At 34.7% G+C, this 23,624-nt stretch overlaps 1 protein-coding gene across 2 annotated transcripts; it reads right to left on the bottom strand.

Moving 5' to 3' along the window:
• Window positions 1–642: 642 nt before the first annotated feature.
• Hacl (2-hydroxyacyl-CoA lyase) lies at window positions 643–23,588 on the bottom strand. 2 transcript variants are annotated; one of them, XM_089246697.1, is made up of 17 exons: window positions 23,422–23,588; window positions 17,919–18,023; window positions 17,485–17,525; window positions 16,478–16,558; window positions 15,881–15,953; window positions 15,704–15,781; window positions 15,354–15,561; window positions 15,032–15,167; window positions 14,167–14,272; window positions 13,386–13,469; window positions 12,271–12,372; window positions 11,739–11,792; window positions 10,446–10,546; window positions 8,020–8,178; window positions 7,689–7,799; window positions 3,470–3,656; window positions 643–3,138 (listed from the first exon to the last, which is right to left on the bottom strand). In XM_089246697.1, exons 1-17 carry the CDS (start codon window positions 23,464–23,466, stop codon window positions 3,106–3,108), a joined length of 1,704 nt encoding a protein of 567 aa, XP_089102823.1. In that variant the 5' UTR covers window positions 23,467–23,588; the 3' UTR covers window positions 643–3,105. The 2 variants fall into 2 exon arrangements, with proteins under 2 accessions (XP_089102823.1, XP_089102830.1); XM_089246704.1 differs by lacking the exon at window positions 7,689–7,799.
• Between the last annotated feature and the right edge of the window lie 36 nt (window positions 23,589–23,624).

Raw genomic sequence — 23,624 nt, 5'->3', positions numbered from 1 at the left:
ATTGTGCTGCAGTGATCTGTAAAATCTGTTACGAGCCACTTAAGTGCACTGCTGCAGATGATTCAAGTGATCTGGGAATGTGTAACTATAACACATTTGTAACTGTAACACATAACAAGCACAAAAACAAACTTCACAGAGGATTCACTATACGTACACACACATTCCAACATGTACCAATTTGTTAGAAGTTCCGCAGTCTAATATAGACGAAATGCATGTCTGGTTTAGTAGTAGGCTGTTTGAGTGCTCTGGAACTGTGCTGCAGTCCGCTTTAGTGATCTGAAAATATGCTGCTGGCCACTCAAGTGATGCGCAACTGCATTGCAAAAAATCATAAATCCAAAAATTTTTTTGCTCAGTTAGCTTTCACAACATTAAGTTTGAGGTCATGGGCAACATCAGATGTCATCGAGGGCCATAGGTTGAGCATTTATGCTCTAATTGATTACATTTACTAAGCAAAGAAAATGTTTTTGTAAAAGTAGATCGTGAAGGAGTTTCATCAACAGAGATTACATCATTAGAAGAGAAATATACAAATACAGGTGAGTGAAAGTTTAATTTTTCCAATGAATCATAAAAGATAAATAATAAAACCCTTCAGAAAGTTATAGTGAATGAGACATCACGAACAGAAAAAACTGATTAAAATATTTTTATTTCATATCTATAAAATCATCATATACTTATTTAGTATAAATTCATATTAGAAACATACATTTTTGTCTTTTTAAGAATAAAAATATCACAATTTTTTATTTTCAATCAACTAAATATTCTCTAATAACATTTATTTGCACACATACATTTATAATAAACATTTGTAAATTGTCTCTTTCAAGCATATAGGATAGATGCCAGAACCTTCTTAAATACGCATAACAAAATATGCATAAGTTTTTCAACAATTGATACACAGTTCATTTCCCTTCAGATTAATAACTAAGTTTGGCTCAGTCATAAATCTGAAACATATAGATCATCAATTGAATCAGAAGAATTAGGTAATATTGCTTGGGAAAGAGAAAATATATCTAATGGATGAAAAAAATAAGCAAGTTGTAGAGGTTATTGATCTAAACAAGTGTGGTAGTCTCTTGATCTCTTTTTAAATACCCTGCAACTTTCGGGACTCCCAGATTGTAACATTGTGCTGCCTATAAGGATAAAACAGTTTTCAATTAACTCACAACAGCATAGGCACCAGAACCTGGGTGAGGGAGGGGACTTAAATATCCTGAGTCTCCCCTTCAATAAATTTTGAGAGAGGGACCTGAGTACCCACTCAAATAATTAATACAATGCAACACACCCTTCCTCCTCCTGCATTTCAATCCTATATACATGGGCTGACTACTTTACTGCACACCAACTCCGGTCATATCACCATACAGCAACTTACTACTTACTGATCTAGTTGGATCGGAAATGAAGGTGTTATCTATTGTTGGTGTTTGCCTCCGGTTCTGTTGGGAAAAAACTAGTTATCTATGCCCTTCTCCAGGATCAAAGCTTCAAACTCTCAAAAGGAAGTAGAAATTTTAAAATTCTGAATTAAACTCCTGGCAGTCGAGTGGTTAGAGAACTAGCTTCTCACTGTGCAGGTCTGGGGTCCGAATCCCGGTTCAGGCATGGATGTCTACTAACCTAATACTAACAAATTCCCTGGAAGGATCATGCTGATCTCTTGGGAATACATGAAGATTATGTTATTTAAAAAAATGGCTATACACGTAACTGCAAGTTTGACAAGCATCTATAGGAGAATTTTGCGCAAGCATTTTGATTGAATAAGCAACTTGTAGATTAAATGAACGTTTAATTATTATTACACGCCTTGCTTGCACAAGCAAAACTAAAGGTGTGTACCATATAACCATGTTCGAAGCTTGTACAAGCTGATACCAGTCTTTGCACTTTAGTGAGCTCTGCTCTGTGTTGGTATTTTTTTATTGGTATTTTTCTTCCATACGCAACGACAAAGACAAAGAAAATGCATCATTGCCAGAGCTTGACGTATTCTAAGTATAAACTGGTTCTGTGCAAGCATACTTGTATCATCTGGTGGCAAAAGGGAAATTATGCATTCTATTCAAGCTTGCAGTTACCATTTAGCAAAGCTTATTACAAAATTGTAAGTTGATACTTATAAGACAACCATAAAAGTATTCTTTATGGACATTTTATCATGTATATGTACTGTTTGTAATTGCCTTTTTATTGGGGTTGCTGTAATTTTGAAGTATATGACATCCATATTTGTTATGGGCAACTTTTTCTCAACCACCTGTTGTTGTGTAGCTGTATTTGTTTTATATATATTTGTATCATATACATGTGTGTTTGTATATTGACTTAATGTTTACATTGGAAGAACACGGGTGTTGGGGGAATGATCAAAGTGTTTAAATTTTTCAACAGGATCGATAGAATGGACCATGAATTATTAATATGACCTCAATCGACTGCTACAAGAAGGGAGCATCAGTATCAATTGGTAAGGGACAACTCCAGGTTGTGGTGCCGCAGGAAATTTTTCTCTAATAGGGCTGTTAATAAATGGAATAGCTTACCCTCGAGGGTCGGGAATTCTAATGCAATTAACACATTTAAAAAGAAATACGATAAACATGTTGGGCTAAATCAAGACACTATCCATAATTAGAATAAGACAACCATAAGTATTCTTTATGGGCATTGTATAATATTTTATCATGTATATATAGTTTTTAGTTTTTAAAATTGCACTTTTAATTGGGTTGCTGTATTTTAGTAATATTTGACATCCAGTATTTGTTATAAGCATCTTTTTCTCAGTCACCTCATTGGGCATTTTGTCTGTTGTGGCCTTGTATTTTTATTATTTAAATATATTGAAATGCATATTCTGCAAACATAGATTCATGTTTACAAATAGATTTTTCAATTTTGTTCTTAAACATAACTGGCACAATGTATTGCATGTCTGTCATACATGATTCATCAGTTCATACTCAATATGTTTAACAGTAATAACAAATGATAACAATCTTAAAAGTAATCAGCATTAAAAATATGTGAGTGCATGGAAACTATACACTACAATCGGGAATAGCTGTGATTTTACACCTTAGATCTTGTCAGCCAAGGAAAATCCTAGTAAGCAAAATAAGTTTGAGTAATTAATATATTTTAATAATATATTTTAAGTGAAAAAACATTGACATTTCAAGTGAAAAAGGTAGGCAATACACACAAAGGCAATGCCAGCTTGTTCTTCAAAGTAAAAGAATGAATTATACATTTGTATTTACTACACAAGATTTGTATTATTAAATAACTTTCATGTTCAAAATATATTTTGTTACGTGAAACAACTCGCATTTCACAGTTTTGTGTACTGTTTAAGTTTTAAAACATTTCAAAATTATATAAATCATGGATTATTTTCATAAGGTTCTTAAAGAAATGATGGAATAACACTAACCTGAGGTTTTCGCTCAGCAGATGGCGATATGGCTATGTTTATTACGCTGGGCACATTCTCATTCATCAGCGATTCATCCAAAGCAGATTGCAGCTCGGCTATACTTTGTACATAATAGCCTTTCCCTCCAAACATTTCACAAATTTTTTCATACCTATTATTTGGCAAAAGCGATGTAGGCAAGGCACTATAAAAAAATCAAGAGAAAGTTCCTTGTTAGATGTAGTTATTATGGTATATACATGGCATTACAAATGCTCATACATAAAACATAATAGTGCATCTTAGTTTTACTGTGCATGCATATAGTCCAACTCAATCAATATGAGCAGTGAAAAAATAACTCTGGCAGCATTTGTCTGTATTAACCATTACTTGTTATATCCAATCTTATATATAAATGTGAAAGTATGTCTGTTCTTTATACAAATCTACAGTTTTAGACCGATCATTGCCAGATTTTGCATATATACCAAACAGGACCAGGATTGAACTGTAGGCTACTTTAAAAGTTTGTCAGAGCTGGGCAAATGCCTGAAATGGGTGAAAAACTGTCTGGCAACAATGATTTTGGGGGCCTCAACAATCACTTTCGGAGCATTTACTTTTGTTACCGTGGTTCCCAACAATGCGTTTCAGATGTGTATATCCCTTTACAATGGTTTGTCACTTTTGAAGACCCGGACATTGCCGTTTATTATGGCTAGTGGTTTACAAACTGCAAGTTTTTGTGAACTAATCTTCTGGCTATCCACGGATGATGTCACTGCTATCCATACAAAGATTTTTAACAGCTGGTTGATGTGAAGATATATTTAACAAAATTCCACTGCCCTTGTGGGGAATTGAACCAATGTCCTCTCACTTTCTGGGTCAGTGCCCTAAGACCACTAGACTACAAAGGCAATGAATATCTCAGTCTTTCCTTAGAACTCGTGTGCACTGAGAAATCGAGGAGTAACAGAGGAAAGACGCAATGGACGAACAACATATGAGACTGGAAATAGAGAAACCGAAAATTGAGGTAGAATCCCGATCAAATGGAAGGGCTCAATTTGAAAATGCCAAAAGTCCAAGCAAAGAGTTCCAAAATCTGATGAAAGGGTTTGATATGAGCCCTTCTCTCTCTACTAGGGCTCTTTGAGCGATAAGCTCGCCGGGTATCACTACCAATGGAGGAATGGGTCACTCATCTTCTAGGACTACTAAAGTCATGGAATGAGAAAAAGGTCACAGAAGTCTCGAAAAAGTCACAAAATTTGAGTAAAGGTCACTGATTTTTTTATGATTCCCCAGAGATCTTTTTTTGATTTTCGCCCTAAAATCTAGGCTTTGGAGAAGCTGTGGCATTCAATATTTTGTTCTCTCTCAAGTTTCTTTTCTATTTCTTCCCCCCTGGAGGAATGGATGGGTGAGAAGCAACATAAAAGAACAATGCCAATGTGTAGTCACCCTACATCGGAAAATTATATTGGTGGGGCAAAAAAGCTATCTAGCTTGGATGAACAAAAAAAGAACTTTTCTTTCTTTGCTTGTTGGGATCTTTCGACATCTGTAATATTCCCCTAAAACAGTTTTCTCAGGATCGTGTTGTTCCTAGAGGATTGGTTTTCCATGGAAAGGACATGACCTTCCCCCCACATCATGGAGAAGGTCTGTTGGATCTGTGGTGGGTCCAAAATCCTGAGTTTTCACAGGGTGGAGAGGGCTCTGTAATGAATTTATGGCATGAAAAAACAAATGATGGTGGGAGAAAAGGCATCAAACCCCCTCCCTCGATAAGGAAGTTTTTTTTAAATAATTATCATTCATTTTTTTTAATAGCATTGACCTTTACAGACTAGCTATAGCGAATGACGAAATGCATGTGACAGAACGAGAGAGTTCAAGAGAAGCCAAACATTAGACTCATTCCCCATGTATTGTGTTGCGATGCAACATTTAGGCCGAAGTTAAAGGAATACCACAGTGTTTCTAAACGTAAGAGTGGCGAGCTTAAAATATTGATTTGTGCACCTATTTATGCTTTGAAGTGGTTCTTTTATATTGGGACATATCTGCCAAACTTTTTGGGCAGCCGGCCAATGAACCATGAATTACGTAAAGGAAGCAGCTGAGCTGACAAAAGAGAACCATTGGAATACGATGACAAGCTTGCGAGCTCATACCGACAACAAAGCATGGTGATAGAACAAATAACAAGCGTTTAATATCAGACTTCGAAAAATGTCAATAGGAAAAGGAATATGTGAAATCCAAACCCTTCGGAAGGGCTGGTCGAGGTGAGCTGTAGGTTCATTTCTTCCTCTTACTAGAGCAATGTTTCCCAACTGATGTGCCCGGCACCCTAGGGTGCAGCGATATTAGCTAAGGGGTGCCGTGAAATATTATGGAGATAAACCAAAAAAAGATATTACGTTCCACTTAAGGTCTTAAAATAAATTAAGTCAAATTAATTAATCTCGTGCGTGACAAACTTATCGAATAAGTCACCATCTGGTGGCAGTGTCAGCAATGTGAGCTTTGTCTTGAGTTAGGTCTGGCTGTCCATGTATGGTGGTGTTCAGCTCACACAATCTCTAAGAGGATTCGTTGGCTTCCTAGTTTAATGTTCTAGGGCAGTGGTGCGCAAACTTTTTGAAGCGCAACCCCCCTTTTGACCAAAAAAAAGGTCCGAGGGTATGGTCCATGGTTTTCATATACAGAGTGATTAAGAAAGAATCATCCGATTTCAAAATGATTCTACACTTGAAATCGACCATTAACAGAAATTTTTCATAAAACGTAGACACATTCCCCCCCCCCGAGTTTATTATTCACATACTTCTTATCATTCTATTCTCTGTTTTTAATTTTTAAGAAATATACAATTTTGAAATCAGCGATTCTCTCCAAGTCAACCCTGTAAAAGTACTAACTTGATATCGTCTGCTGCATGACAAAAGCACAAATGTACAAATTTTCCTCTTTTTTTTAAACAGCTGTTTGGATGTGCCTGAAACGGGAATGTGTATCCCTGTGGAAACACACGTTCCAAAACATTTTAGGAAAATAATATGGGTAGAGTAAACATTCAAACATCATTCCCCACATTATTTTTGTGGAAGGACATTGCACATTAGTGATTCTGGCATGACGGATGGGAGAGTGGTGCAGATATAATTGTTTGAAAGGGGGTGGGGGAATCCCCTTCCATAAGGACCTTAGGTATCAAGGCACTATCTGGGGTCACTTCCCTTCTTGGTCTTTTGGCTTTAGGACCAGCTTCAGAGTCATTGGACCCATGTCGTACTGTCCAAAGAGTTCTGTTTCTGCTGCCTCTTTAAAATTTGCCCAAAATGGGGCATGGCCTTCTGTTTGGAAGGACTGCTGGCTCTGGAAACCCTCTTTAGTCCCATAGAGTTGTTTGGCTAGACGCAAGGGATGATGCTCACACAACTAGAAATGCCACATTGAGCAGAATGAAAATTAGCAGTGAGGTCACATGGGCATGGCGACGAAAACTGAGATAAAGTTTTTACAGAAAAAAATGATGTAAACCGAAACCGACAATAACCGAAGTCAATGAAAACTGAGGTATTACTTTATAATGGTTCAATATTTCTCATCTTCACTTATGTCCGTCTGGTTACTGATACATGATTTTTTTCAAATATACAATAAAAAATTTTTTCCTTTTTTCTCCATAAACTGAATTAAGAAATTGCTTTCAACAAGACAAGCTTGATAAGACATGACAGTGCAAAACTAATTTAACCTACTCAAGCTTAACTAAACCAAAACAGTTTTTTTTCAGTGCGAATATATATGGCTGGTAAATTCACATTGATAAGTGAGATGACAATTTTAAGAAAAAAATATCAATTAAAAATTTAGATCATCATTTGATCATTTTTGTCGCATCATGGTCATTTTCTGCACACAAGGGCTAATTAGACCGGGACCTACAATTTATTGCTGATTACAAATGACAGGCTTGTTTTTTATACTCATCTAGAGTTTGGTGCGCTAACCCCTTGATGGGAGACTTCCTGCGGTAGCAATTTTTTCTGTGGTCATGTCGCTGTTTCTGTTTTACCCCTGTGTCAGGACAGTTTTCTGACAAGGACGAACCTGGTATCGAACTTGCGACACCTATAAACATCATTTGGTACTTTAGGCAAGTATCTTATCGACCAGGGCTATCACGTCCACAAATTTTTTGATATATTCACCATACCTTAAAGCAATGTGTTGGGAACCATCATTCATAAAATTCCAACTTTCTTTATCCATGCCAGAGTATATCCCATTGTTGTTGAATATAATCACAATTACTGGTAACTGATACCTGTATAAAGTAAACGACAAAGAATTATACTTTCATTTCCATCGAATTCCTAAACACATCAATATATCATTAGCTTTATTATTCATTCAGTCAAAATTACATCATGCTTGTCAGCTGTAAGCCAGTTTAGTAGGAGCTATGAATTTATCTACGATCATTAACACTGGCTTAGAAAACAGAAGATTATACCATAAAAACGAAATATTTAGATTAGGCCTACCTATTTATAGTTTCCATTTCCATTGCGGAGAATCCAAAGGCACTATCACCTTGTATACAAATAACTCTTTTCTTTGGCGCATTATCCTGACACCATAACTGAGCAGCTATAGCAGAGCCAAGTCCCATACCCATTGTTCCAAACGTTCCTGCATCAATTCTGAAATGACAATGATGGATATAATAAAACTTTGCTATAATATTTGTTGCAGAATGTTTTTTTACAGCAGTGTTAATATCTTTGACAGTGTTGCTTTGAATTTCTTGAAGCAGTAGTTCTCAAAAATTGTGCATTAGGGGTGTCACGGTGAGGTACTGACAGTGATGATTGCGTATTCGGTGCTTTAAAATGGGTTTTTTTTTAGACTAGCCTGAAGCACCATGGATAAACATTGTCATGGCAAGGGAGCTACAGGTGGGAAAAGGTTGAGAATAACTGTCTTTAAAGACAAAAACGTCAAACTCTCCTCGATATTATATATAAGTGTTTTTACAAAATTAAATCCTTCTAAAGGCATAAACAGAAAAAATTAAAATCAGCAATTCACAACAAACTTGAAAAAAAAATTACTGATTCATTTGAAAAATTGCCATTTAAACCAGAAATGCTTAACTTATGGGTCAAGACCCAAACTTGGTTGGCAGGGACAAGGAAAATGGGTCATACAAATGCATCAAATATGCCACTTGTCTCATTAATTCCAAAAAGGGGACATTTTGTTAATGCAGAATAAATAATAAGTTTGTTAAATTTCCAAATTTACAAATGGGTTGTGAACTTGACAATGTTGGTGATCGTCTAAATGACTAAAAATGGTTTAAAAAACCCTGCCCTAAATTTTCTAAAATTGTAATTTTGTGATTCTCATTGTTATGATAAATTTGTGAGCATACTATACACAAGAATTTACTTGACACACAAAATATCTTAAAGGTTTTACTGACTAATAACAGGGTATGAAAAAAAATCATGATTTTTTTTGATTAAAAAAATATAATTTTTTTATTAAAATTAACTAACTGCTTATTAATTAAAACAAATCTTGTTAATCATTAAGAATACATATTTCCATATCACCTAACAGCTTTTTTCTCATGATCTTTTAGCATAAATGAATAAACCACAAACAAACTACAAGCACAAAATGTGAACACCAAAAATCAATGTTTATGTAACATGAAAGGTCGTTGAGCCTGAATTAACTTCGTGGATTAGCATTTTTGTTGTAGAGAAAAAGGTTTTTATTCATGCCCCCTCTCTATTAAAGGGAATGGGTGGTGGCAATTAAGTATCATTCATATGGTGAGAGTATCTAAATTCAGGGCTATCTTAAAAACATCATGGGCCCCTGGGCCAAGAGATTTTTCTGAGGCCCTACCTGGAAAATACTTGAGAAATTCAACTACTTCTCGTATTCCTGAGGCCCTTCTTTTCTTGAGGGTCTGTGAGCCCATGCATTAAGACAATTCACTCGATATACTACCAAAGGACCATTCAGCACCCACTAAATAAAAAAACTAAAATCTATTGACAAGATTGTTTCTTGAACAATTGGTGGATGTGTTTTTGACTTGCATGATGTTGCGTAGTGTAGTTTACACATTTTTATTCTTTCACAGATTTAATGAGTTTTGGTTAAAGAAAAAGAGCAAACTCAAAATTTTAATATGAAAAGTAAAGCCTGATAATATTTATGTTGATACAACATCTATTATTATTTTGAATCAGTATTGAGGGCATAGAATTCAAGGCTTTATACAAAAAATAATTCCTCTGTTTTTCAATCGGCATAGGCAGAGATTGACTGGGAAGTCTGTGGTGGGGGGCACGATGATGATGTCAATTCATATATATACATTAGATCAGTTGAATCTGGGGGGGGGGGCAATGACCCCCACGCTCCCCTGAATCTCCGCCCATGAATCAGGGGAACCCTTGTGCCACATTGTAATGCACTGAAAATACTTAGTGCAGTTCAACTCCCCATATTTTTCTGGAAATTTTTCCACGCACGAAATCTAGAAATAGAGCAGCTTTCTTTCTGCATTATAGGGATTAAGTTCAAGTCTATATTTACCAAAAAGATTTTCTATATTTCTTTTAATCACAAACTTTACCACATATCAATGACATGCATGCCATACCAGGTTACTTTTATTTCAATATCATTGAAGTTATATAAAGAAAATGCAAAATTTAAAATTTGTGATTTAAATCAATGATTTTTTTTAATCAAGTGATTTAAATCATGATTAAAATCATGATTTAAATCAAGCTGATTTATAAATCGGCATACCCTGACTAATAAACTTGCATAAATCTGTTAGTCACTACCAGATTAACTCAATAGTATTCATTTAAGTAATGTAATAAAATATTTCAATGAGAGGCATGTGATTTGAATATGTTTCATAAATATCTTCAACCTGTGTCTAGGAAGTACATTCGGCAACATGGAGCGACCAATATCCATAGTGTTTGCACCTTCATTGATTATAACAGAATCTTTAGGGATACAGTTCTGAATCTGAAAAAATTATCTTACATGAAGATATAGTTATCCTCACAAACAAAATACAGAAAAATAAATTAATTAAAAATTAAAGTTTGCAGGGAAAAAAGACACAACCCTACCTTCCAAGCGTTTTTAGTTTTTATAATTGCATTTTTAATTGGATTGCAGTATTTTAGAAATATATGACATCCATATTTGTTATGGACATCTTTTTCTAAGATACAGTTGGAGCTCGTTGGACATTTTGCCTGTTGTGGACTTGTATTTGTATTCCACACACTGTGGTGTGAGGCACTGAAATAGAGGCATTAGTAGCCTCTCTTAACTTCAGCAAATGACCCCCAAGTGGAATGGTAGAGAGAGAGAAATGGATTTTTTTCTCATATAGATTATACCAACATTTTTAATTTGTATTACGAATCTCGAAATATAGCGTAAAACAATATCATTTCAAAAGTGGGCAGCGAGCCTGGTGCCCAGACCAGAAGAGATATTAAAACCAGAGTTGTATTATTGGATTTGTCTAAAAACTGACTGCCTATCGGACAACACCATAGCTTTTTATTTGCATTGCAAACCTCTTGAGATATAGCATAAACTAATTTTCATTACGGAAGTGGGCTATGAACCTGGTGCCCAGACTAGAAGAAGTAGTGAAACTAGAGCGGTATCATTAGATTTGTTTTAACGAGATCTACCCACAGACATCAGAAATACTGATATATTCTGAATACTTTCTGATATACAAGCATTTAAAGTATTTTGTTAAGCAACTTTTTTGTGAATGCACCCAGTATCATCAGGTTATTTAAAAGACGTATTAGCATCAAAAAGTAAACTTGGCCCTTTTCCTGATCCAACATCACACACCCTGAACTCTCTTAAGTACTATCCTGCATATAGGTGCTGATACAGAGACTCAAGTACACTGAACCCTCAAATAAGGAGGAATTTGTTTTGCAGATGAAGTAAAAATGTTACAATGAGAACTTACAATAGTAGGAAAATTTCTCACTATAATTAACTTCTCGTTTTCAGCAGTATCTTCAATGAATTTCACTACTCATAATAGTCATTATGAGTCATACTCATTAAATCAATCATTAAACAAACTTATACTGCACACAATGGAGTTTTATTTTCTAAATTGCAAATTATTATATATTTTAAGGAAACTGAAGCATCAAATATACAAAATACATACCACCTGGTAAGCAGCATAATAGTTCAATGGCACAGAATGGTCAGAGGACATATTCTTGAAATGTAAAAAAAATGGTTTTGTATATAACTATTACAAATCACTGAGCAAGAACTAAAAATATTCACAGGCGCAGTTTTGTGCTAATAATTTTTCTACTGAAATAGAAAAAAAATATATTATTGAATTCACACACATTAGATAAAAGTAATTCTTAGATAATAATTAATTTTTATATTTCAAGGATAGTTTTCATAACAAAAATTAACTTATATTTACTTCACCTATGTTGAAATGAAATGCAGCAGGAATTTTACATGTACGAATGAATTTTCATTGGTATAAGTTTATCTAAAAAAAGTGATTTGTTTTCTTTTGCTTGGATCAAGGATTCTTAATAAGGGCTTGCGGAAAAACACTGGGTGTGGACTGAAAATTATTACCCGGTATGAGTTATTGATTCTATATATATAATTGATTATCTTATTTTATACCTATACATGAAATACAGTTACTGCATGCATATTTTACTTACTTTTATCGCAGTTTGATTTTGCTTGCATTTGTCTAGAAGTTCTTTCCACCATGATGAATCTCTAGAATATGACCAAGATCGTGTCTGTAATTCTTTTATGAGCTATGTGTAAAAAAAAAAAATCCATACAATTTACAATGCAGTACTTGATAATTTTATACTTAAATTTTTTTGCAACTGAAATCAAGCCACATCAATTTGTAGAAAACAAATGAAGAAAATGATCTTTATCAACGTCTTTATAAAAGTATTCATGTAATCACAAAAAGTAACTCAACAGATTATTTTCTCATATGATTTTAGAGATATGTGGAGCATTTACAAGAGAGATCAAGTATATAAAATATAAAACAATACTGCAAAATGAGAAATAATTGTAGAAAAAAACAGATGAAAAATTAAAATAAGTCGTAAAGATTAGTTAAACTGTTGTTATGCAGGATGTCCTACAAGTGGCCTTTATCTCATCAACCGTCCATCGTAGAGGTATGATTCCAATTTAAAAATGCTCAACAGGCATTCAAAAATTACCCTGTACCAGTTTTGGGAGTAATAATACGGTGCATCACAAAAGTAAAAAAGAAATCTAAATTTTTATACGGTCCCCCTGTGCTCTATTTTCCAATTAGAAAGTTGTTGCTTTGTCTTTCCCGATGCCAACAAAAGAAATTCCACGTTTCTAAGTGCAATATTCAGAGATATTTGAATTCAAAAACAGAAAATTTGAGAAAGAACAGAGGTAATTGCGGGTAAAACGGTTTTTTCATATCTAACGCTGTTCTTTATATTATATTATTGTTATTATTTAAATATTCCCAAATTTCCTCCGGTTTTCGAATTTATGATATAATTTATCTCTGATATAATTGTGATTAGAAACACGGCACTGTTTTTGTTGGCATCAGGAGAGACTGGGCAAGAACTTTCTAATTGGAGGGGCCATATAAAAATATTGATTCTTTTATTTTCTTACGTACTGTATTTTCACTCTCAAAACTGGTACAGGGTAATTTTTGAAAGCCTGCTTTTAAATTGAAATCATACCTTTACAATGGGCGGTTGACGAGATAAAGGCTGTGCTAGCATTTACACAGGACACCCTGTATAATACTAACCTGGTGCACCACTGATGAAATATCTCCAGCAACTGCAACATGAGCACGGACACTGTTATGGAGCTCTTCCATTTGAATATCTACCTATAAAATTTAATCAACTAAATGAAATCAGCAATAATAAGTAAATAATTCAAGAAGAGTGATTACTTTCTCCTAATGCCTGAAGACTTGTGAAATATATATATTTTTTCTACATGCAAAGATAATTGAACTGGCACCTACAGCTTATAGTCTATTCTGAATGGCAAAGCTCTACACCCTTTTTATTTTTCTTCAATGTCTTTCCCAAAGAGGTTGATACGGTATGAGGGACTGCTTGTATTAGCAATGTGATCAGGCACCATATTGGGGACGTGACTGTTGCATCTCTGCATCAGTGACAATTCCAAAAAGGGACAAGGACTGAAAGCAAATTAAACTTACAACGCCTCTGAACATCCTTTGGTAATTCAGGCTACAGTGCCCAAATAATGTTTTATTCACTTGGTCCCCCTATTTCATAAAAATACTTTCTAACTAATGTCCTACACCGTGTTTCAGAATGATTAAATATTTTTACAAATTTCTTTATGAGCTTGATTTTGTGCACCCATGCTTGCATTTAGAGATTTAGGTCACCAAAGCTGTTCTGTCTTTACTGCCTGTGGTCCTGAGTATCAGGAGAAGGCGTTAAAACCAATTGCTAATGAACAAAGAACTTCTACTGTACTACTAGTTTTTTTATAATAAAAACACAATCATAGGTGATAGGGCTGATAGTAAGAAAATCAATCAATACCTGAAGTATTTTAACATCTTTATTGAACCTTGGTTGTTGACCAAAATGTAGAATCCAATTAAGTCTGGCTCCCAATAGCAATATAACATCTGCATTCAAAAGTGCCCTATGATATATTGCAAATAGGAAACAATAAATAATGTTGGAATGGAAATATAGTATAAACCTTTTAAAAATATTAGGTTAATGGTTTTCATTGAATAATTCCCAGAAGTTTTCAATTATGACATGAATATTCTGGGTGAACTATTTAATTACATTTTATAAGATATTTTGATACTAAATGTATAACATAATATGATTCAATTATTAACATTATATTTTGAAAAGCCTTATTACAGAGTTATTAAAAAGAACAATGCTCTGAATTAAAAATATTTGATGTGACATTTGACTACTATTACTACTTAACCATAAATGCATCTCATACACATTCCTTTGCAGAATTTCCAACAAATTGGAATTTACTGGAATGTGTTCTGAGTGTATGTGTGACCCTAACATAATCATGTTGTATCATGTTATACTGATGCTGCCATCTGTCTTCCATATTTTCCACAATTAAAAATGGTTAATGCTTAAATGTTGAGGTTATGTAAGTATCTTGTAGATCTGTCCGCTCTCTGCAGAGACAATTTTTCAAATAGGAGACCGGCTCACATCTGCACCTTGAAGTTGGAAAACTGCAGAAAACCAACATCAGCCAAAACCACCACTGTGCTGTCAACAGAGTTTGAACTTGGATCTTCAGATGAAAGTGACATTTCATTACAACATTGTTCTGTAAGTTTCAAGTAAAAAAATTGGCTTTGAAAAAAACTTAATTCAAAATTTTTTTTTTTATGATGGTTTTGAAATGTCTCACTTTGAACGAGCCGGTGCAATGCAGAAAGCATCATCATCTGGTACAACTCCTTTACCCATTGGTGTTGGTAGAAATGGAAGACCATAATTTTCTATAAGGGATCGAACATTTCCTTCGGCTCTTCCATATGCAGCTCCTTGATAGAAATACACCAGAATGATAAACTTATAATTACACAAATTGATTTTTTTATGAGTCTGAACATGATTTTGTTTACTTCATAATGTTTACAAAGAAGTCAAATATCTTTCTGTAAAATCAACAGAAAGAAACTATCTTACCAATGCTATTTTCAATGATGATGAACATTGTTATAACAAACCTTTTCCTACAATAACAAGAGGTCGTTTTGCAGACACAAGTGCATCTGCCAGTTCCTTGATAAGAGAAGAATTTGCTTTAATAGCAGGAGGTTCTGGACATTCTAGAGGATAACTTAAAACAGATTCTTTTTCTTCTGCTGTGATTAAATCCCCAGGCATATCGATGTAGCAAGCCCCTGGCCTGCCATACAAACTATACCTGACAGCCTAATTCATTAAAAAATAAATAAATTCACAAAAAATAGCATGATCTGTATAATGTCTGTAAGACTAATTTTTATGGTCATAGTCACAAAATTAGAAATATTTTTCTTAATCTTATGTTTTGAACTAAAAAAAAACTGTGCACCTTTTCTACGTGGAAAGGGATTTGGCTAATAAAATTTGGCCGGCATGTGTATTTGCTGTACATTCTGCACGCTTCAACCTAAAAAGACAAGGTGACACAGAAACATTAAAACGCATTCCAGGTATACACCCATTATAAAGAAAAATTTCAATATTTAGTGACTAATTAAGTACATGCCTGGGGAAATTCTTGAAAAGCACCCAAACCCTCTTGATCACGATCAGATGATCCACCTATGACCAACATGGGCCTATATAAATTTCACAAAAATGCTATCAAACACTTGGATATTTTTAGCATATTACGTGATAACCTGAAATTATCAGGTTTTTTTTTAACAAATGTAATGAGCATGTTTTTTTTCAAATAGTTTCAAATTTTGTTTCATCAATCTCAAATGCAAGTTTTGTCCTAGCAGCTAAATGCATCATTTGTTAATGCCATAAGCTTTACAAAATATCTGAAATTGTCTTGCAAAAATAAAAGGCTTTTAAGAAGGTGAGATATCTCGTCAATACTGCTGAGAGGGTTAAACTAAGAAGGGTTGATGCATAGGCAGAGATAGACTTGGAGGGAGGCATGATAATGATGTAAATTCATATACATGGCCTACACACATACATTACAATATAGATCAGTCGGCTCCTACTTTGACATGGGGGAGGGGGGCAATGCCCCCTATGGCCCCCCTCCCCGTATCTCCACCCATGGGTTGATGGAAGACGTCCCACTGGATATTGGAATTCACAATTTAAAATCTTAATTATCACTCACCAAGCATTCACCTGAGCATTTGCCATGCCTCCAAGTGCATGAACAAGACCTGGACCAGACACGACAAGACAAGCTCCTGGTCTATAATAAACAAAGTCAAAAAATAAGGATTAGGACATTGGTATGGGGAAAGAAATGAATACTGCCAATGAATTAAATACAATCATACTTCATTGGAGTCGTAAGTCAATGGAGATAAAGTTTACTATAGCCAAGCAAGAAAATGAACATGGATAAATATGACTTTTTTTTGGCTTAAAGTTCAAAATCAATCCTTGGTTAACGTTAACCTCAGATTTCAGACTAGTTTTTAGTTAGTTTTTATTTTTTATTTTTTAAAAATTCTTCTCTTCTTCATTACTGTATTAAATTCAGTAGTATACAGAAACAAGCCTTCATCATTTACCATTTAAAATATTGAGGGGAGGACTTGAGCTTAATATTTTAATAGGTACAATCGGACCCCGATATCACAAACTCTGATGTAACAAGTTTCCCAATTTAATGAATCCTTTTAGAAGTTTCTGTGCATCTTGTGTTTATTTCACATTGATATAATAATTTTTTTTCAATTTAATGAATAAAAATGACATTTTTATCTGATTCGTTAAAAAGGGGGGTAAGAATGTATCTGTTCATAATTATCAAGATTTTATGCTATAGCAACCATTCCATTACAACTATCTGGCCTATGTGTTTTCCCTTCTATATAATGACCATCTATATTACTGTTTTTGCCAGAATGGGGGGTTGTTATAACAAGCGCCAACTGTACAAGTTTATGCTTGTGATCTGTTTTAAAGCCCTCAGTTTCATTGATTTCCTAACGAGAAACAGTTTGAGTTTGTGTTGCCACTAGAGCATTCCCATAGCTCAAAATTGTGGCTTCAGTAAATATTGGTCTGACCATGTGCTTTGGTTAATAGTGGGCTTGACTGACAGATTAATCTAGGTCCTATTATGTGTGTGATAACAACAGTTCTTATAAATAAAGTTTTCTTATTTACTTTTTGGATAGGAATCCTATTGAGCCAGCAGCATAGGAAGCCTAAAAAATATGGTAAAAATTCATAGAAAATGATACTTATATGAAAAAATACAAAATGGTACTGGTCAGTTATCAGGGGTGACCACCAATCGGCAATGGAAAAAAACCAATCAAAATGACTAAATAAATATTAACATATTAAAGTCATGGAACGTAAATAGGAAAATTAGGCTACTGCCAAAAGTGCCTAAATTGAAAAACATACTAGTTGGTTGTCTCGATATTAGACCAGTACCAAAAAAATAAAATATCCAAGCAATATTACTGATAAAAGTTTATGTGTGTGGTCATTCTTGTTTTAGCTTACAATGTCAAAAAGTCACAAAATCGTGGTAGACATCACACATAAGTTCAAATTAAAATGGTTGAAAGAATAATTAAAATCATACTCACAGACTGCTCATTTCTCATACCGATATATTTTATTCCAACCTCTTGCATTGCTAATGCTACTTCTATAACAGGAACACCAACGACACCAAATACATACTTTATTCCCTATAAAAAAATAATAAACGAAAAGAAATAAAGTCAAAGAAATCTTAATACAGCAATGTACTCCAACTGATATATGTTTCCTTGATTTTAGTCACACTGCATTTATATCGTCTTATTCTGAAAATTATTTTTCCCTATTAGACTCACTTTGAGCAAAAATTGAAAGCTTTTGATGTCATGTTCTATGAAGAGAAATGCTTCCCCATGACAGTCACATCGATGAGATGGAGAAAAACAAGTAGAACTATAATTGGCGTATGCAAAGGGGGTTTTTTGGGGTCCCCCCCCCCCCCTGAGCAAAGATTATAGTGTTATTTTGCAAGAAAAAAAGTAACCCCCATCAGAAGGGAAAAAAATTCGGAAACCCCCTTCGAGAAAATTCTGCATACACCTATGAGAACAATAAACTTTAAGTGGTAACAAAGAGTTTCGTCAGATAGGTAAACTCATATTATAAATGGCGATTATTTTGTTAGAATTTTTTTCTCTCAGCGTGTTGAATTTTTATCTTCAAAATTTGCTGGTTTCTCAAGATTGCCGCACCGGGCAATCGCTCTCTATGCCTATCCTTCTCTAGTTCTGGCCCTGGTAGTAAAGACTCATTCAATTTAAAAAAAATTACATTGCAAATATGTTTTTTTTTCTTACGAATGCTAATTATATGCAAATATTACTGTTGAATGCAATGGATTATGGTCATTATGCTTTGATGAAACTTAGTTGCCTCATTATAGTGAAAATCCTATAAAATAATACCCCTTTATATAGATAATCACCTACATACCAATATTACTTTCCTGGTCCAGATACCCTTTTCATAATGTTGATATAAGCCTATTCCATCTACAACGATAACTACTTTATAATGATACATTTTTCCTAAGTATTGTTATATGTGTTTCAGTGCATTTTAACAATATATCACAGGAAAAATTTACCTCAACTTACATCAACTTACATTAGCTTTGGAACAAATTATCAATGTAAGTCAAGATATCACTGGTAATCAGTGCTGAATTACCATTAACAAAATGTCGACGTACTTCAAGAAGGTGTGAACGATCAAATGAAAACAGCAAGTACCGAATATAATTTTTATATATTTCCCGTCAAACGTTTTTCGTGTGCACGTGCTTAACCAAACCAAAAATTATTTATATTTTGAGTTTTAAGCTAATTTATCATGCACTGTGTGTGGGTACATGTATTTGAGTAGTCTGAATTAAAAATCATGTATGCTTCTGTGGAAAAATTGGCAAGTTTTATTTGTTTGTTTATTTTCTGTGTACCGTCAATATTTCCATACTGGAAGCGTACCGAATGTTTTTTATGCTGGATTTTTGGGTGTTAATAATTACATTTGTTGTGTAAAAAAAAATGAAACCAACAAATATTTATACAAATAAAGTTATTCGGGGGAGGGGGATTTCCCACTTCTACCCTCCCGCCTATGCTAATAATAGAAATTTAAACGGCGGGGAGCTTTGATAAACTTGATATTTTTCTCAATTTTTTACTCCTAAATTTAGTAGAAAATATTATTGGTCTTTCAAGAAGTGATCGCACTCAAGTGTCTCGGGAAAAGATGCGTAGGGAGGAAAGCGACCAAAATATGAGGAATATTTCTGTAGTTTATATTTAAAAATAGTGATATTCACACATTATTATTTCTAAATTGTTGTCTGAGCAATGATTTTTATAATTATGAAATTTTTAAGCATTCTTTAATTTAAAAAACCAAGCTGATTGAGAGTTTTTATTTGATACACTCTGCTATATCCAGGGGCGTAGCCAGAAATTTCGTTCGGGGGGGGGGGGACCACTTTCATTTTGGGGGGGGACCAAAGTGATAGAACAATGGATTTGGCCATCTTTTTCCCTTTTTTCGGTCATTTTCTCACATTTCGGGGGGGGGACCAGACCCCCCAAGTCCCCCCCCCCCCTCGCTACGCCCTTGGCTATATCAAACGCCCCCACTATGTGTACAATGTTCCTTGTGCTCACAGCTATATTCTCATCTCGCTTCTCTTCCTTCTCATTCGTCACTTTGCTTGCCGCTTCCACTATGTTCTTAGCCTTAGGAGCATAACCAGCCTTCAAGGCATGTTTAAACAGGTTGATAAATTTATTAGTTAACTTAATTTTTTTGCCATAAAAGTAGTTTAAAATCTATGCTGACGCAAGTAATGAGTGATCATTGGATAATACGAGGCCCAACCATTGGCCCCTGCATATAGTGCCTTCATAATTGAAAAAATATACAGGATTTTATTCTACTCGTCTTCTAAAACTAAATCTTCTTCACTAAATGACAACTCAACTGCCGTGCCGAGGTCATTTTGACCCCACACATTGCTCAACATGCCACTCCCTTGAGAAAGAAATGCATCTGGTGTATCCTGTTATTAGTACCTTTCAAGCTGGTTGTTTACATGTTCTTGACAAATTTGTGTGAGGTTCTATTTTTTTCTTTCCTTTATTTCATTCCTCAAAGTTTCCATGGGGTCGAAATGGCCCCACCTCACCATTTGCATAAGACATCTTTTGTCTGATGGCCAGAGTGTTCTGATCGAAATGGCATCTCGAAAGAGCATCAGTTTTCTGGATAACGGTTTCAAATTAATGGTGAAACATTGAATATCTGAGGTGAGCATGAGAATAGTACTGTTCATGAATTGTACGTACATACGTAGTGAATCATGACAATATGTCATGGTGTTTGCAAGTATCGTGTTTCCGACTTAGAATAAGACCAATTTCGGTGCTTGTGAAAATATACTAAACACTATTTTAATTTGTAAATTTTATTTTCTGAGTACATTTTAATCATATCTGTTCCGTTTTTAATCATGACAGTTGCATTAAAAAAATTTAATACATAATTTAAAAAAAATTTAAAAGTCATGTATCCCTCCATTTCTTTCGAATGTGATCTTAATAAAAGGCCATTTTTGAGAAAATAATTAAAAAAATTTGAAAAAGTATTTGGTGAATGTAAAAAATTCACTGCTTTTATGGAAACTTTTTGTTGATTTTTAAAATGCATTAATACTAGCTGGGGTCAAAATGGCTCCTCGATGCCAGTTACGCACAGGATTTTCACAATGCCTTAGGGTCAAATAATGTAAATTCGCCAATTACACATTCTAAATTCATATGAATATTTTAACTACTAAATCACTTAACAGTTGTAACCCTTCAGGCGAACTGATTTTTCTGCTGCCTCTGTCTGGCTAAAAATGCTTATTAATTTACATGCTTACTCTCTAAAATTTTAACCCAATCTCATTTATTTACATGAGACCCTCTTCTGTTCTTGAGGCTTCCAGGCCATGCCTGGGGTGGACCCATGAAATAAGATGGTACTGGCAAGTGGGGCATTCGCCCAGGGCCCCCATAATTTTTGGGAGCTGTAATATTTGAGCAATGTAGCTACATCCATCGACTCATCAAATATCTTTGACCCCATTTGCAGAGGAGACCCTCTGATTTCTGCTTTTCCCAGGGTGCATCATTCCTTCTCTGCACAGGGCCCTCGTTCTTGCTTTGCCCAAGGTCATGACTTCACATCCTGTTGCAGGGGCCTCTAGGCTGGGATCTTTGGCGGGCCTCCCTACAGAGAATTTCTACTGTGAAAAAGTAAGAATTGAGAATCGTCCCGGCACCCTAGGGCTAGAGCTCTGTTAGCCATATCCATGTGAACAGCCATGTCCAGGGCCTTCTCATATCAAAGTCAGGCCATGTTAATAATTTCAAAACAAGTATATATATATATATATATACAGTCAAACCTCGATCTCTCTAAAAACTCCATATCTCGAAAAATAATAAAATCGTTACATTTACTGTACTGTAAATCAATGCATTTTCACCTCTCTGTCTCAAAGTGATTTTTGAAAAACTCTTTATCTCGAAGGCCAAGCCCAATGATAGTAAAAAGAAAACAGAGAATTTTGGCCGTAGGGAACCTGACGATTCAGTTAAACATCACTGGCCTCCAAGATCGCCAGACCTCACAGTGTGTGATTTCTTCTTGTGAGGGTTTATAAAAGACTATGTTTATGCGTCTTCTCTTCCAGCTACATTAGCCGAACTGAAGATATGCTTAACAGCAGCCATGAAACCAAACATGCTTACAAAAGCCGTGCATCCCAAGGTGAACATATTGAGTGTGAACATATTAATATATACTTCAGCGTCTATGTGTTCAATATTTTTCGTAATATATGCATGTCAAATCCAGTGGTTATTTTTGAAACACCCTGTATTTGCAGCTCCTGCTATAGATGAAATTGTGAAGGACCAAACAACAAACAATATGCATCAATCTAAACTTACAGATTATTTTAAATAAGGTATGTAAATAAAATTGAACAAAAAAAAATCGAACGTATCTTAGTGTGTTTGCTTAATAGTTTGATTAAACATTTTGAGATTGTGTAACTTAACCAATAATTTCATTAGTATGTAGTAAAATACAGTATGGTATTTTTAGCCCTTATCAATCAAATTTTTCATTATTTTTGGCTTATATTTATTTTCTTACTGAAAAACTCTATTTCTCGAAAACTCTATCCCGAAATGTTTTTCATTCCTGGAAGTTTTGAGATAGAGAGGTTTGACTGTATATATCAGAGGTGGCCAACGGCTGGCTCGCGGGCTGCATGCAGCCCCGAGGCGATTTTGTGCGGCCCGCGACAAGATGAAAAACTATTTAATTTTTAATATTAATTTTGATTAATGAAATCGTAGTTAATGTAGAAAAAAAATTCTGATTTGACAAAAACAATTTTTATTTTTAACACACAAACACAAAACGTCCTTAAACACAGGTCACAGGATTGATTTCATAAACCTACTGTGGGAGTTATGGAAGTAGCAGTAGCAGATTTTCTTGCACAATCGTCAGAGGTCAGTGATGGTAAGCTCAACGAAGAAAATTTCCCTCAAAAAATTAACAGGCCCGTTCGGCGGACTTTTCGCCTCCCTAAACCCCGAACAAATATTTTACGACGGCCCCTTATTTTTTGAGACGTGCAATATATATAACCAGCGCAATATGAAATCCGATATGTTCAACTATAATGTTCATGTCATTATGTTTCTTCGTATATGTTCCTCAGTATCCTATTTTTAATCATTGTTCAACTCGTTTTTGTACTTTGTTGTATTTGTGTTTTGTATTTCTCTTCTCTTGTCCATCTCTGTAATTGTACAACCCTTGCCTGTTGAGATGCGAATAAATCAATCAAAAAATCTCGTTAAAATGTGCATGCGGCTTATATACCGGAGTTTTGTACCTGGTGCCGCCCGCGACACTGCCTCAGACCATTATGTCGGCCCTCGAACAGAGAAGTTGGCCACCCTTAATGGTATATATATATAATATGAATCTAACCTGAGCCTTCAGAGACTGAGCAAGCACAGATGCACCACTCAACATTTCTATTTATCTCCAACAAAAAAATAATGACAGTCTCTTCACAATAAACTGTTAAATGCTTCTTTTTTTTTGTATAAGGAAGTAAATAGACAACCAATTTTCAGAAGATAACGAAACTCATGATGGACGGCTTTGACCTACTGTTGGTAACAATATTT

The sequence above is a fragment of the Pholcus phalangioides genome, unplaced genomic scaffold (assembly GCF_987345545.1).
Source record: "Pholcus phalangioides strain wild (caught in Gottingen) unplaced genomic scaffold, Ppha-v1.0 ptg000003l_1, whole genome shotgun sequence".
Classification (NCBI taxonomy): domain Eukaryota; kingdom Metazoa; phylum Arthropoda; class Arachnida; order Araneae; family Pholcidae; genus Pholcus; species Pholcus phalangioides.
Note: the sequence above shows the minus strand (reverse complement) of the source record. Positions and strands in the feature narration are given on the sequence as shown.

Excerpts from the sequence above, each read along its gene's own strand:
- Hacl (XM_089246697.1), bottom strand. The coding sequence starts at position 23,466 with ATGTTGAGTGGTGCATCTGTGCTTGCTCAGTCTCTGAAGGCTCAG. Across the intron at positions 11,793-12,270 it reads AAAATCAAACTGCGATAAAA|AATATGTCCTCTGACCATTC; the intron begins GTAAGTAAAATA and ends TTACATTTCAAG. Across the intron at positions 10,547-11,738 it reads ATTATGCTGCTTACCAGGTG|ATTCAGAACTGTATCCCTAA; the intron begins GTATGTATTTTG and ends TAATTTTTTCAG.